A 16,443-nucleotide genomic window follows, 5' to 3' on the forward strand; every position below is an offset into this window, starting at 1 on the left:
AAACTTTGGCCTATAAAAATGCAATTTCAGAAGCACAAAGACCATAAAACCATATTTTTGGTGTCATTAGTTAAGTTCTCGTGATAAAGTAATGATCAAATTTCACAAAAAAACCCAACAAATTAATGAAATGCCTCACTTGAAAAATACTAAACTTTCAGTGAAATACCGTAACCACATTTCTGTTCTATAGTGGCGGGGAGGCCAGTTTACATGGCATAGCAATTGGTAGGTACAAATGTTTGATGAAATTATATGTGATTTTATGCTACACACAGGGTTTTGAATAAATCTAAGTTCATGCTTCACAAGTGCTGCCACCACTGAAGCACAAAGCTGAAGACCCCAGGCAAGACCACCCATCCAGTCACATTATTCTGACGCTAGGACGACTAGTCCTGTTTCCATGCTCTAATCTCTCAGTGCTGAGCGCCAAGCGAGGCAACAACAAGTAGCATTTTTGAAGTCTCTAAAACCCGACCCGGGTTTGATCTGGGTCCCCTGACTTCAAGGCATACGCTCTAACCATTAGGCGGCAAAAAGTTAATATTCTGTTGAAAGCTAAAAGTTTCCTCTAGAGCACAGCTAGTAAAATTGCCTGTTTGGAAGGCAAACTGTATAAAATCCTGACAAAATTCCTTCTCAGGAACGAAAAGCAGGATGTTTGTGTCTATGTTAACTTCATGCAAGATGACATGAACATACTTACACGTAATACCAAGTGTGGTGATGAGGAAGAGGTCGATGTAAAGAAATTGAAAGTCTGTTAAGTTGTTACTGATCTAAAATCAGGGAAAGAAGAAAAAACATATTCATTGTTAAAATATGATTAATATGTAATATATCTGTAAAAGTTTTTATAACACGGAAGAGAACAAAAAAAAAACAAAAAAACTGTGAAGGAGACATCACTTACAATGACTTAATGAATAGTAGTATGAAGCGCATCTCCAGGATGGTCACACACATTCCTTGTGCGAAGTCATAGAGGTTATTTATTTGATTTACGTTTCATACGCCATACTCAAGAATATTTCACCTATACGACAACGGCAAGCATTATGGTAGCAAAACAACCAGGCTGAGCCTGGGGCGAAAATGGATGACCATATGCTGGTTACTGACAGCCCTAACCACGTACAGTAGTATAGACAAAGCCAGCAAGGTTGGAAGGAGGTAATATAAAATGAAATACAACAGTACATACCCAGTAGAGAAGACAGACGGAGACAAATTGAGTAAGACTGTAGCCGGCCATGTATTTGAACACTCCAAACGATGTCACCAGGGCTGCCCTCCCTTCTCTGCGAGAAAACAGGTATTCAAGTTTAAATAACTAGAGGATATTGCCCATTGACGGTTTAACACCATGAATATTTTTTAAGTGAGAGGTAGGAAAGGTCACAAAGGGGACGTTAAGTGTCCACTGGATTACTGATTCCATCTTTCACAAGAAAAATATTTATGGTATTCAAAATTCACTATGCAATATTCCCTTTATCACTTACATTCTGACCATGCCATGATTTTGTGTATCAGATCAAATTAAGCAATCTTTTTTTAGCTACAGGTTACACAGGCTTGTGTATAGTTTGACATGGTGTATGATGTGCTGTCCCTAGATCATCCACGACTCTTGATTGCCATTGGTTAATCCGAAGGGTTAAAATGTTGACATACACAGCCCTAGAAAATATGAAAAATAGGGACAGCTAAAAAAACAATGCTGTGGAGAAAAACCAATTTTGCCACGTCAACTTGCGGTTTACCGGAGCACTTTTAAAATCCCTTATTTTACAGGGTTTATGCTGATAACAGGTGTACACTGAACGAGATGAACAAACAGTACTATTTACAAGCTACGAGAAATGTGACTCACAAAGTTTTGTGAAAGTGACCCGTGGTCTGCATGATTTTTTCTTATCTCAGCTTTACATACATGTACACCCAAGAATGGCTTTGTATTTTATAAATATTATAGGGATAGAAATGTTCTCCACATGTTGAGAGGGGTCTATGGGGTTTTAAACTCTGGGTGCAGCTCAGGGTTAATATTTCACACCCAGTGATTAAATCCCCATTCTCAACACGCAGATAAGTAATACTGTATGATGTTGTGTCTCATTGTTGTGTCTCATTGTTGTGTCTTATAGTTGTGTCTCATCGTTGTGTCTTATCGTTGTGTCTCATCGATGTGTCTTATAGTTGTGTCTCATCGTTGTGTCTCATTGTTGTGTCTCATCGTTGTGTCTTATTGTTGTGTCTCATTGTTGCATGATGTAGACATGTAAATGTTAATTTATACATATTTTACCACATCATCCCACTAAGCTCAGACTGAAAGTCAAAGGAACATTTCATAATGTCACAGCATTTGGGTATAAAATATCAAAATGTAAGGTCAAGTGTGACATTTATCTGGTGAAATATCACTTTAATCAGTGAACGAAATCCTGACATTTCACTATTCTTGTTGCGCATTACTGGCATAGTGACCTGAGGACGATCCGGTAAATATGAACTGATGAAAATTTCCAAAAACAACAACAACAACAACAGCATACACAAGATGTCCGTGAACTAGAAGTAGCTGTTCTCCATAAAAGAACAATTCTGTCTAATCAATAGCTTACATACAGAACATGAAGCCGTCTTGCCACAAGTCAGGTGAAAGCCGATGACAGGGAAGTCGCATAATGTGTATATTGTTGTGGTCCACAATTTCTAAGTCTATGTCATTACAGTGCTGGTAACTGGAGGTCGCACAATGCGAGACAGTGCCAGGTTTTATGAGACGGCATGTAGTTATACTATCATGAAGTCTGTCATTTGATTTCTAAATTTTCAGACACTTAATGGGACAAGAGTGGTACTGACCTGATCATTGTTGGGACACATTCGATGTTTGGTTTTTTGGAGGTAAAAGGTGAGGCAACTGATGCCTCTGCTTCTGACAAGGAGATCCCTGCGTGTGCCGTTTTCAGAGCCCCACAATCATTGGCCCCATCTCCACACATGCCCACATAATATCTGCAAAAACATCACACTCTCGTAACGAACACTTCGGTCAACAACAGTATTTCTGTGGGACTCAAAAGTGTCAGGAAATGAGCGCAATCCAAATCAATACCCTGCTCCTTCATTAATAAACCCCTCTAAAGAAAACATGTCTGTGTAAATACTCACTCCAAAGATAAGAAACAAGAGTGATTAACTAACCATGCCATACAACTTCCACATAACTCTTTACCAATGTTTATTTATATAATTGGTGTTTTAAGCTGTACTCAAGAATATTTCACTTATGCGACGGCGGCCAGTATCATGGTGGGACATATTATAGTGGATGACCCAAGCCAACCTCCAGTTTCCTCAAGTATACGTATTAACAGGGATAAGTTTTTATCGGTAAGAAGAAGTAGCCACTCACCCCAACTCCTGAAGGACCTCAATAAGTTGAGCTTTCTGGTCAGGGGTCATCCGTGCAAACACAGCGCCACGGACAACAATCTATCAACCAAATCACAAAGCAATCTGTCGATCAAATCACTGAACAATCTCACAGGGTAAAAGCTGACCTTACAGAGTAAATACTGACCTTACAAAGTACACACTAACCTTACAAAGTAAACATAAACCTTATAGGCACTATAAGGCACTATTATAGGCACAAAGTAGGCACTAACTATACAAATTATGCGCTGACCTTACTTAGTAAATACTGACCTTTACAAAGTACACACTAACCTTACGAAGTACACAATAGCCTTACAATGTATGCATTAGCTTTACAAAGTAAACACAGACCTTACAAAGTAGACACTAACCATACAAAGTACACACTGACCTTACATGGTACACACTAAGCTTACACAGTACACACTGACCTTACAGAGTACACACTGACCTTACAGAGCACACACTGACCTTACAGAACACACACTAAGCTTACAAAGCACACACTAACCTTACAGAGCACACATTGACTTCACTGAGTACACACTGACCTCATAGAGTAGACACTGACCTTACAGAATAGACAATGACCTTACAGAGTACACGCTAACCTTACAGAGTACACGCTAATCTTACAGAGCACACACTGACTTCACAGAGTACACACACTAACCTTACATAGTACACACTGACCTCACAGAGTACACACACTAACCTTACATAGTAGACACTGACCTTACAGAGTACACATTGACCCTACAGAACACACACTAACCTTACAGAGCCCACACTGAGGTTACAGAGCACACAATGACCGTACAGAGCACACAATGACCTTACAAAGCACACACTGACCTTACAAAGCACACACTGACCTTACAGAGCACCTCTGGGAAGTGCTTCCTGACTGCCTCCCAGGACCTCCCCATGAGGGCAAAGTGAAACTGTGGATTGTCGTCATCAATCTGAATCCTCGTTCCATCCTGCAAGGGAAGAAGAAAACGTTGACAGAAACTATTCAAAGGGATACTCACATATACGGTCTTAACGCCAAATCGGCAATGTTTCAGCCATATCATGGCAACAACTTGTAGTCAAAATTCTTGTAATAAAGAGACTTCCATGCTTCCTTTCAGTGGAGTGTCTGAACAGTTTGGCGTTCATCCTCTTTAAATTTAAATCAAATTAAAACAAACAGGTCTAACTCTTCTAAAACGCAACAAAATCATGTGTTCGCCAAGTGTTGCACTCCTCACCAGTATCTTCTGAGTTTGGGTATTACTGACCTTTGCCCCCAATTTGGCCACCAATTAAAGGTATGAAAAATTGCCTCCCTGTTACCCTGCACATTAACACATAGAAACATCACATAATGTTTCCATACCCCTGCTGTCCGGCTGGTGAACACCTCCTCCACATGTTTCTCCTTGTCATCTGCATAAATAAACTCCAGAGTGGGCTCCTTAGAGCTGGAGTCCAGGCCAGCGTTGTGCTTGGTGTTGACCATCACAATACGGTCAGTCCGGCCGACCATGCCACACTCTCGTGCCACGCTTAGGGCAGTTAACATATTATCACCTGCAGACAGGTAACATCGAAGGTTCTTGTATTTCAAGACATAAGTATAAAGCATATAGTGTTGTACAGCATACATGTCTACATTTATCTACTTGTTTCTTTGACTGTGGTTTAATATCATATTCTGGTCACTGTGAGTTCAAGTCCAGCTCATGTTGGACATAAGAAGATACGTTGGAAGATCTGCCAGCAACCTGTGGATGGTCGTGGGTTTCCCTTAGGCTTTGCCCGGTTTCCACCCACCATAATGCTGGCCGCCGTCGTATAAGTGAAATATTCTTGAGTATGGGGTAAAACACCAATCAAATAAATATATAAAAATAAATATCATTTTCAAGAATTTATCACCTACCGGTATACGGCTGCAACTAGTTTTATGAGTGTATGAAACTGGAGTGCTTAGTGTATACCACCAACCTTTAGCTAGTTATTGGGAAATTCTCCCACCTTTGACACACAGTACTGTACATCATACAGATAGAGCCCAAGTGGCCTCCAGTGATTTTCATGCAAGGCCACACATTATGTCAAAATTAAGATATAAATTTTTGTACAGTCAGTGCAATGAAATAAAAGAATTTTTTTTTTTCAAATATTAATATAATATTTTATTAAGCAATATTCCCCATAATTTGGGCTTTTCCTTTAGAATGTCCTGTAATCTGTGCACCTGTCATGGGTATCAAATGTACTTCTGTTTGATCCTAGTGTATTTTTCAGGACACTGATTTGACCCATATACCTGGAACTTGAAATGTGTGTTATGCAAGACAGATGACCCTTGGCCCACTAGGCGATACCATATCTTGGCCATCTCCAGTATAACTACATGTATCTTGCGTAATCTTCAAACACAAATCGTCTCAGTCGTCACTCACCTGTGACCATGATGGTACGGATGTTGGCCTCTCTCAGCTGGTGGATCACAGGTGTGCTTTCTGGCTTAAGCTGGTTCTCCATAATTAACAGGCCAACCAACGTCAATCCTTTCTCCACCTGCTCTCTGTACAAAGGCATACATACACATATATATATATATATATATATATATATATATATATATATATATATATTTATATATATATGTACTGTAATTTGTCAACCTTTCGCAGGTTTGTAAGGTGTTTATACAAGCACATTTTAAGGGTGTTATTTTTATAGAATGATAAAATTATACTGCTTGTGAACACCTAAAACTGGGTAATCCAACTAATATAGTTTTGTTTCCAAAACTGAAGTGAAAGGTGCATAAATAGCACTGAAAGTTGCTCTTTCATCTGCGAAAAGGTTGAGGAAATAGGGTAGGTCATGAGCAAAGCTTGAATTTATAATTCAGCTGTGACGTTGCTAGGTACGTGTCCTGCGCCTCTGATGCCATAAAATCTGAAAAGACCACGTGACAAACCTGGCTTACCCCCTGGTAAGGCTATACACTGTGAACAACAATCCTTCGTGAAATCACAGCAATAAACAGAAGCAACTTTGCTTTCAAAAAATATAATCCACTGGCAAGGTCCTACAGAGATTACTATTATTATTTAATGTTGTTGATGTACAAAAACTCGTCCTGTTTTTCCTCGATAACAACGACACTTCCTCTCTGACTCACACATGGTCTTGAAATTTTCATTTACTATTAATGTGACTGGCAAGACATGAGTAGGGGAATTGGCAAGTGAAACGATGCTGAATTTTTGAAATCTTTATGGAGATTTTCCACGGGTTATTGGAGCCCAAAAGTATGAAACAAACAACCAAAGACAAGCTAAAATGTGCTATAAAATATTAAGATACAAGTGCCTGTGTTGAAATGCCAGACGTTTGTAACCCTTCATAAATCCATGCACATTGGCATGTTGATGTTGAACACTGCTGAATGTGATAACCCACATTTACATGTATGTATCATTTGTAAACTACAATCTAATGAATACAATACTGTTTGCTAATAATTTTAAACAGTGGAAATTGAGCAAACGTCATTTGAAAGTAAGTTCATCAACATGTCAACCTGCTGATATCTAGCATAAGACTTCGAGATTTTCATGTTTACTGTCAAAAAAAAAAAATACATAATTTTTCTTTTTCTGCATCAGCCTCAATTTTTAAAGAGTTACCTTGGCGTCAAAACATCTGTGCCTTGAAAGCAAGGTAAATTGATAAAGACTGGGATAGTCTGAATTGCTTTCCTAAATTGTGAAAATATCGCAGTGAATTAAAACCGATATTGTACGTTTCATTAGAGTATATGGAAACAAAATATTTCTGTCCCGTCCACTTTGCCTGGTGTGACGTCACCTACGAACACATGACGTCATCAATCGCTGATGTATATCCACAAATGACGCATCACTGATTCAGCAGTAGCTTTTCTCTCTCCATGACAACACTGAGACACGTCACCTGTCAAAGGTTGCTTTAGAGTTCAACACAAATGCTCCATCCACCAACATCCATGAAAAGTTGCAAAAACAAAGATGCACCCTCTTCGTACTGCATTCACAGTGAGTGAGTGCTTGGGGTTTAACGTCGTTCTCAACAATGTTTCAGTCATATGACGACGAAACTGCATTCACAAGGACGAAATAAATACAATTATTTTCATACAAAAACGTCATGTAGTTTTTGAAACTAAGTTACCTCTGGACACGCTGTATTTTAACATAGTTTAATTTGGTGGGCAGTGGTTTCCATGCCAATGCTAGAACTCTGTAACCATGCTGTGTGTAGCCCATGAGAACCTCGTGGAAATTGGACGGCACTAGAAATAAAAAAAGGGCATTTTGACCACAGGCAATAAACATGCATACACTACAAACATTATATCGTACAGTATTCAAGCCAACTACGACACATTCCGTGTGGTTACAATGATTATATATATATAACATATAAAAGGTTTAAATGTGCAATATGGTAACGTTCACAGTCTGCAAAGAACCCTTCCCTGATGTAAAAAATCTTAGTGTACACAACCACTTTATAGGCTCATATCCTTTGTTTGGGAAGTCAGTATTTCAGACACAGCTAGCATTTTTAATTTAATTTACACCTTTAATTTTTACATCCACGAATAGAGAGGATGTTTTAAGTGTTAGACGGAACATAAATATTTATTTATTTATTCGATTGGTGTTTTACGCCGTACTCAAGAATATTTCACTTATACGACGGTGGCTAGCATTATGGTGGGTGGAAACCGGGCAGAGCCTAGGGGAAACCCACGACCATCCGCAGGCTGCTGCAGGCCTTCCCAAGTACGACCGGAGAGGAAGCCAGCATGAGCTGGACTTGAACTCACAGCGACCGCATTGGTGAGAGACTCCTGGGTCATTATGCTGCGCTAGCGCGCTAACCAACTGAGCCACGGAGGCCCCGAAAGATAAATAAATGACATATTTATAGGAGAACACAAGCAAAGAAAAGGAGGTACTATGTTTTTGTCTTTGTCGAATGTACATATATATTTTAGTTGTTTGTTTGATTGGTGTTTTATTACATACACAAGAACATTTCATTTAATACAACAGCAGCCAACATTATAGTGGGAAGAAACCAGGCAGAGCAGGGGAGAACCCATGACCATTTGTAGGTTGCTGACAGCCCTTCCCCACGTACTGCCAGGAAAGAAGTCAGCATGAGCTGGACATGACCTCACAGTGACGGCATTGGTGAGAGGCTCCTGGGTCATTGTGCCAGAATTTTGGGACACACAAGACTGTAAAACAGCCTTGCACAAATCTGCAGCTCTAGCCAAACCAAAATTTGTTACAATATTTTTTCGACTGACTAAATCCAAAAAGACTTCTGTAAACACAGCTGGTGAGAATACTGACTGGGAGCTAATATGAAACCTGCATCTAATGCAATGCAATGCAACGACCCTAGAAGCCTTTCACCATTGCAGTCACTGTCTATGAGTTCAAGTCCAGCTCATCCTGGCTTCCTCTCCAGACATACATGGGAAGGTCTGGCAGCAACCTGGAGATGTGGGTTTCCCCCAGGCTCTGGCCGGTTTTCTACCAAAACACTGGGCGCCAGTAAATATTCTTGAGTACCATGTAAAAGACCAATCAAATAAATACTGAAAGCCCACCTCTGAGCCGCAGATTTGGACTTACCCGTATCAGGCTTACACAATGAAGTGATCATTTCAGGAGCGCCTTTAGCGTAGAGATCAAAGTTGGAGTTTCCCAGGGTCCTGGCAATGACGGACATTCGCTGGAGACTGGATGAGAAGGTGAACTGTCGCATGATCCCCACCTCAGGGGCCTAAAACAAGTGTATGAAAGATCTTTTATATACTGGAGAGGCTGTAACTGAGGGAAGATAAGTGTACCATCAAACTTTTAGCATAATTGTAAGAGATAGTATGTTTAGAAGGAAAAAACAGCAAAGGTGCACAGGTCCTTGAAAAAATAAGTTATTTAGTCATTTATTTATTTGATTAGTGTTTTACGCCGTACCCAAGAATATTTCACTTATACAACGGCGGCCAGCATTATGGTGACAAGGGAAAACCCACAACCATCCACAGGTTACTGACAGAACTTTCTACGTACGGAGAGGAAGCTAGCATGAGCTGGACTTGAACTCAGTGACCACATTGGTGAGAGGCTCTTGGGTCATTACGCTGCGCAAGCGCACTAACCAACTGAACCACGGAGGCCCCCGAAAAAATAAGTGATCAAGGGAATGAAAAGAATAGCTCCCCATGATAAGCTGCAAATGTAGCATTAGGTCTCCAAGCCTGTAACAAAATATGATTCTGATGAAACAAACGACAAAATTAAAAAAAATGGACCAAGTTTGACCAACCTGGGTATGAATGCTGTAATCATACAGTGTTAAAGTGAACATAAAGTCTGCCACCATATATCGCGTGGACATGAAAAAAATGGCACGTACTTTAATGCTGTATTGCTCCATTATCATTTGTTCATACCCTTTCAACCTTTAGACATTCAAATGGCATGATTTTGTTACTATACTGACCAATTTTCAAGGTCATAGCTTGTGTAGTCTGTACACAGGGTTAAAATGAAAACATAGCCTCAAAAATGCAAGTTCTGGTGACCCACACTGCATCACCTGTCATGTGTCATGAGTAAAGCGTGCGCTACATCTGTGGGACACAAGTCAATCAAGTGTGGTCTGAAAAAATTGTCTGGCTCTAGTGTCAGAGAAACCTTTCTGCCAGACAGGCACAAGTTTTGCTGAATCAAGATGGTTTTCTCTGCGGCAGACAAGGAACTGATCACCTTTTCAAGTAAAACAAGGTAGAACATCATTTTGAAATGTTCGTAACATGCGTTTTGACTCTATTTTGATTATGATCCCATGAAGAGAAATCTTAAAGGATGAAATTGACGTAAGAGGGTTTCGTAAATACTGAGTGTCAAAGTACAGCCATTTTTTTTATGCCCACCCGATATACAGAGAAAAAATGATAAAAGACACAGTTATCACAGAAAAATATCTTTTATAAGTTAACATAAGTTTTGAAAGCCGAGAAGATGAATTTCAGCACTGGTGATACGGCACTGTTGGACAATTCAATCTGAGCAGGGAACTGAGAACTTGTGTCACAAAGTGTACATGTTGGGCATGATACAGCAGCAGGAACTTATCAGGGTGAGCTGGCAAAAAAACCACCTCGGGAGAGTCGTTGTTTGAAGAAAAATATTGTGACTTTGCATTATTTTTCCTTAGAAAGTCAGATTTATTACGAAAATATCTTCTCGAAATCTGAATGAAAGAGATATATCAGTCAGAAGGTCCTGCTGTGTTCGGTAAATTGCCTGAAGTCAGTACAGCCAGCTAGACCAAATGCTTACACCCATGCGGGACAAGGACGAGCAGGGCCGCTAAAACATGATGCTTGTGTCCATGAACATCGCCCTGACCGATCACCAAAGTAACATCTGCCCTTTGAGCACAACACAGCTGATACTCACTGGCTGGGTATCAGGTGTTTTTAACAGTATTATCGTTAATAGGGATTACACTTTCTGAATATAGCAGGAGATTCTAGTGCTGAAATTTGGCTGAGACCATTGAAGGCCTGTTGGTCGAGTGGTCTAGACGGTTGACATATATTGCTGGCGGTTAGGTGCCTGACTCTGAGGTCGCTGGCTCGAAACCCGCAATGGTCTCAGCCAAATTTCAGCACTAGAATCTGTGCTATATTCAGAAAGTGTAATCCCTATTAACGATAATACTGTTACTTAATCCACTTTCTAAATGACATCTATAACCTATCTGATCAGGTGTTTTTGTTTGTATTTTCTCATTGTCCCATTGTTTAATACTGATGGAATGGGAGAGCTTCTGGGTTTTGTGACGTCACATAAGATAGCTATAGCATGGCAAAATCACCAAAAGAGTGGCTAGATACTGACGATTGTTTGATGTTTATTTTGTTGATAAGCAGTGTAGAATTTTTTAAAATATTTTTAGAATATTTCTGAAATACTACTTTATTAATTAATTCAGATTTGTTGGCTGACTTTATGTTCACTTTTACAAAGAAATAGACAGGTGGCCAGCTGGTGAGACACTGACTGCTGTGTCAAAATGCTTGAGCCAGTTTTGCCCACATTCATATTCTCATGACAGAAACAAAGTACAAACCTTGGTGGTGCCGTTGTTAGCAGTGATATGGTGGCTGGTTCTTGGGCGGACTACAGTGGGTATCATCATGTCAAATCTTGTCTCTTCCATGCCTGGCTCCTCCAGCACCTGGAATTATAAACACTTTTCTTTATACAACACAATAATCACAGCTGATATAAATATACACATATGTTTACATGTATATCAATCAAGGACCCAGCATTTAGGGTACAGAATCAGACAATTTTTGTAGTAAGAGATCTAATGAAGCTTTCAAACACTATTTTGATCATATACATTACTACCTCCTTGTAGTAAGCTGGAAATGATGCCAACATACTTATTGTGCTGTCTCACTGAAATGCCATGCCAAAGACACAAGACAGGTGTCCAGAAAATTTACAGCACAGTCACACTGGGCTGACCAATACTTGGGCTACATGTATGTGCTATTATGCTCAGACAAGCGGTCCAGGAAACTTCAAGGTTGTATGTTTCAAAGGGGCGGCTTGACTCAGGACTTGAACCGGGGCCTCTGGGCTATTCAGTGTTTGTTGATCTGAGTATATCAACAATATCCTAAGCCTTACAGCCAAGTATTATGACATCATATTACGTGTGAAACATTAAAATGAATGAGTTTAGCCAAATGCCACTTCAGAAATATTACAGCCACACTGTGAGGGGGTCAAACATTAGAAAAAACATACAAATTTTCTCAGAGGGCTCTGAACCAGCAATCCTCCCAGGAGCCTTCCATCAATGTGGTCACTGAGAGTTCAAGTCAGCTCATACTGGCTTCCTCTCTGGTCATACGTGGGAAGGTCCCCTGGGCTATGCTCGGTTTCCTCCCACTATAATGCTGGCCGCTGTCGTATAAATGAAATATTCTTGAGTATGGCGTAAAACACCAATCAAATAAATAAATAAATAAATAAATAAATAAATAAATAAGTAAATAAATAAATAAATAAAATTCTGGCATTGGGAAGTGTTTCTGGATATCTCTGTATTACACCAACTTTATTTTGCCAATCCAGTGCCTCATTACCTCAGATTTTCAGAGACCAGGCTTGTAAAGTGAAAATCCTGTCACTAAATTGGAAATGCTGATACAATGAATGAACACATGGTTATGGTTTAACACCACATTAGCAATATAAATAATTCCGCCATATCGTGACGAGAACATGTCAGAACCAGGAAACTGCTATCTATCAACACGGAAAGATTAGAAGATGTCGTGAGATGGATTCTTACAGTGACTGTTTGACACACATATTACAATTTTTTTCCCCAGGTGATGTACGACTGTTATAATGGTACACTGTGTTACATCTTAAGTTTAGCATTTTTTTTTTTAAAGTGATTCATTGATTCAATCACCTTAGAGGCCTACTTAGTGGTTTTTTTTTGTAAGGTCTGCTGAATTTCTTATCAGAAAAACTTGAGTGTTGGCCTTGACAGTATCTTTTGAAGGCCTCTAAGTGTTCATGAAAATGCATTTTTACATCCAATCTTCAGATGAAATGCAGTAATTTAGTTTAAATTTATAGACTATCAAGAAAATGTCTTACCCAATCAGTGGACCCAAACATGATTAAGTCCAGAGGGTCGCCTGACAAAACACCATCAATTATGGTTAGTGAATGACAGGTTGCCATAGCGATGAGTAGAGGAGAGCCGGACAGTTTCTCTAAGCTGGAATGATGCTGGTCAAACCTAGATCAAAGGGAAATAAGTTATGAGCATGACAATCTTGGAACAAAAACATAACAAAACACAAACTACACCTGAGTGCACCAAAATGAAGAAAAGAAACAAACTCACTACACCTGAGAACTCCAAAACGAAGAGAAGTCACAAAAGTGTACAGACTTACATGGCATTTCGTACAGGGACCACTCCCTGGAAGTCTAGGCCATCTTCAGTCAATGTACCAGTCTGTAAGAGAGAAATTCCAGTCTATGGAACAACCATACACCTACATGTAGGAATGACACCTTGATAAACAACCACGGCCCAGTTTCACAAAGCAGTGTACAAGATATTTTTATCCTACATTTGTTGTATGATATTTTATACGTCACTCTTAACGTACCATCGTTCTTTATGTGCCATTATTGTATATGTATGGCATCTTCGTGAACCTGGGCCCTCGACTTTATGAAAGCATTGTCAAAAATAATTGTAGAAAGACACAAATGAGCAAGTTACAAATCATAATGTAGGCCTACATGCATATCTGAGTCAAACATTTGAACAGCCTGAAGACACTGAGTGTAGGTCAAGACTAAACTTAGATTTAATGATCAAATAAAGCATAAAACTGAACTAAAGTCAGCCTTCAGACTTTTACGACCCCTCTTGAGTTTTGAGTCTGTGGTTGACTCTGCTTATATACACAATGGTAGGGCGCTTAAAAGATGGCTGTAAGAGGGTTTTATGTTATTTTTATGTTAAGAGGCAGTGAGAGCGTAAAATGAAAGAACCCTAGCTATTTAAATTCATAAGATTGTAGACGTACTAATAACTGGACGTGAACAAGCCATACATATTTAAAGTGACAACTCTAACAGACAATGAGGTCTGAACTAATGATGTGTATTTATAGTGACAACTCTACCAGACGATGAGGTCTGAGCTAATAATGAGCATTTAAAGTGACAACTCTAACAGACGATGAGGTCTGAACTAATGATGTGTATTTAAAGTGACAACTCTACCAGACGATGAGGTTTGAACTAATGATGTGTATTTAAAGTGACAACTCTAACAGACGATGAGGTCTGAACTAATGAGGAGTATTTAAAGTGACAACTCTAACAGACGATGAGGTCTGAACTAATGATGTGTATTTAAGGTGACAACTCTAACAGACGATGAGGTCTGAACTAATGAGGAGTATTTAAAGTGACGACTCTAACAGACGATGAGGTTTGAACTAATGATGAGTATTTAACGTGACAACTCTAACAGACGACGAGGACTGAGCTAATGATGTGTATTTAAAGTCACATCTCTAACAGATGACGAGGACTGAGCTAATGATGTGTATTTAAAGTGACAACTCTAACAGACGATGAGGTTTGAACTAATGATGTGTATTTAAAGCGACAACTCTAACAGACGACGAGGTCTGAACTAATGATGAGTATTTAAAATGACAACTCTAACAGACGACGAGGACTGAGCTAATGATGTGTATTTAAAGTGACACCTCTAACAGATGACGAGGACTGAACTGATGATGTGTATTTAAAGTGACAACTCTAACAGATGACGAGGACTGAACTGATGATGTGTATTTAAAGTGACAACTCTAACAGATGATGAGGTCTGAACTAATGATCTGTATTTAGGTGACAGCTCTAACAGACAATGAGGTCTGAACTAATGATGTGTATTTAAAGTGACAACTCTAACAGCCGATGAGGTTTGAACTAATGATGTGTATTTTAAGTGACAACTCCAACAGACGACGAGGTCTGAATGATGTGTATTTATAGTGACAACTCTAACAGCCGATGAGGTCTGAACTGATGATGAGTATTTGAAGTGACGACTCTAACAGATGATGATGTTTTAACTAATAATATGTACTTAAAGTAACAATTATAACAGATAATTACGTTTTATCTAATAATATCTATTAGAAGTAACAAATGCAACAGACAATAACATTTGAACTGATAATATATATTTAAAGTGACAACTGTAACAAATAATGACGTCTTCACTAATAATATGTATTTGAAGTAACAACTGTAACAGATAATGAGGTTTGAACTAATAATATGTATTTAAAGTAACAACTGCAACAGATAATTTTTTTTTTTTTTTTTTTGATTGGTGTTTTACGCTGTACTCAAGAATATTTCACTTATACGACGGCGGCCAGCATTATGGTGGGCGGAAACCGGGCAGAGCCCGGGGGAAAGCAACAGGTAATGACATTTTAACTAATAATATGTATTTAAAGTGACAACTGTAACAAATAATAACATTTTACCTAATAATATGTATTTAAAGTAAGAACTGTAACAGATAATGAGGTTTGGATAATGAGGTTTTGAATCACTTAATCCTCTTACAGCTTACCTTGTCAAAACAGACAACATTCAGACTTCCGCACACATTGATACTGCGCGGACTGATGCAGTAAATGGCATTACGCTTGAGACGCGCCTGTGCAAAGACGATACCAACTGTCATGGCTGCCGGCAGTGCCGGAGGAACAGCGATTGTGATGAGATCCAGAGCACGGATGACGACATCAGAAGCGTCATTCCCTCGACGCACCTGTTAACACATATTCAGATTTTTTTTAAAAGCTGTTCGGCTTTTGAGGCCTCTAAAATTAAACACTACCATTACCTAAAACCACAAGAGGGGATAAAACCTTTGAAAATCAGAAATTCACAAAAATACAGAGCAGCTACAGATACATGTCGTTTCACTGATCAAAACATCATTTGAAAATGTATACATGGTCAAAAGGTAGTCTATAAAGATAGCTGAACATGTACTGACACCATGATAACACATAACTTTGAAATTGGTGAAATTTTCATATTTATTCATTTGATTGGAGTTTTACGCCATACTCAAAAATATTTCACTAGGAGGAAACCAGGCAGAGCCTGAGGGAATCCCACGACCACCCGCAGGTTGTTGCCAGACCTTCCCATTTATAACTGGAGAGGAAGCAAACATGAGCTGGACTTGAACTCACAGCGACAGGCATCTGGGTCATTACGCTGCGCGAGCACGCTAACCAACTGAGCCACTGAA

The 16,443-nt window shown here is 39.2% G+C and overlaps 1 protein-coding gene across 4 annotated transcripts in view; it reads right to left on the reverse strand.

Moving 5' to 3' along the window:
• The window catches only part of LOC135466063 (polyamine-transporting ATPase 13A3-like), a 58,635-nt gene that overhangs the window by 10,315 nt on the left and 31,877 nt on the right, over positions 1-16,443 (reverse strand). For 3 of the 4 annotated variants that reach the window (XR_010444082.1, XR_010444083.1, XM_064743473.1), the window contains exons 15-27: positions 15,751-15,951; positions 13,532-13,593; positions 13,227-13,371; positions 11,668-11,775; positions 9,156-9,306; positions 7,675-7,795; positions 5,913-6,037; positions 4,841-5,034; positions 4,332-4,439; positions 3,431-3,510; positions 2,878-3,030; positions 1,208-1,304; positions 710-782 (exon numbers count right to left, since the gene is read on the reverse strand). Coding sequence is in view for 2 of the 4 variants with exons in the window: in XM_064743473.1 (XP_064599543.1) it covers positions 710-782; positions 1,208-1,304; positions 2,878-3,030; positions 3,431-3,510; positions 4,332-4,439; positions 4,841-5,034; positions 5,913-6,037; positions 7,675-7,795; positions 9,156-9,306; positions 11,668-11,775; positions 13,227-13,371; positions 13,532-13,593; positions 15,751-15,951 (1,618 nt within the window). In the remaining 2 variants the exon portion in view is untranslated. The remainder of the gene's footprint in view (positions 1-709; positions 783-1,207; positions 1,305-2,877; positions 3,031-3,430; positions 3,511-4,331; positions 4,440-4,840; positions 5,035-5,912; positions 6,038-7,674; positions 7,796-9,155; positions 9,307-11,667; positions 11,776-13,226; positions 13,372-13,531; positions 13,594-15,750; positions 15,952-16,443) is intronic. The other variant, XM_064743474.1, reaches the window with a different exon arrangement.

The sequence above is a fragment of the Liolophura sinensis genome, chromosome 5, assembly GCF_032854445.1.
Source record: "Liolophura sinensis isolate JHLJ2023 chromosome 5, CUHK_Ljap_v2, whole genome shotgun sequence".
NCBI lineage: Eukaryota > Metazoa > Mollusca > Polyplacophora > Chitonida > Chitonidae > Liolophura > Liolophura sinensis.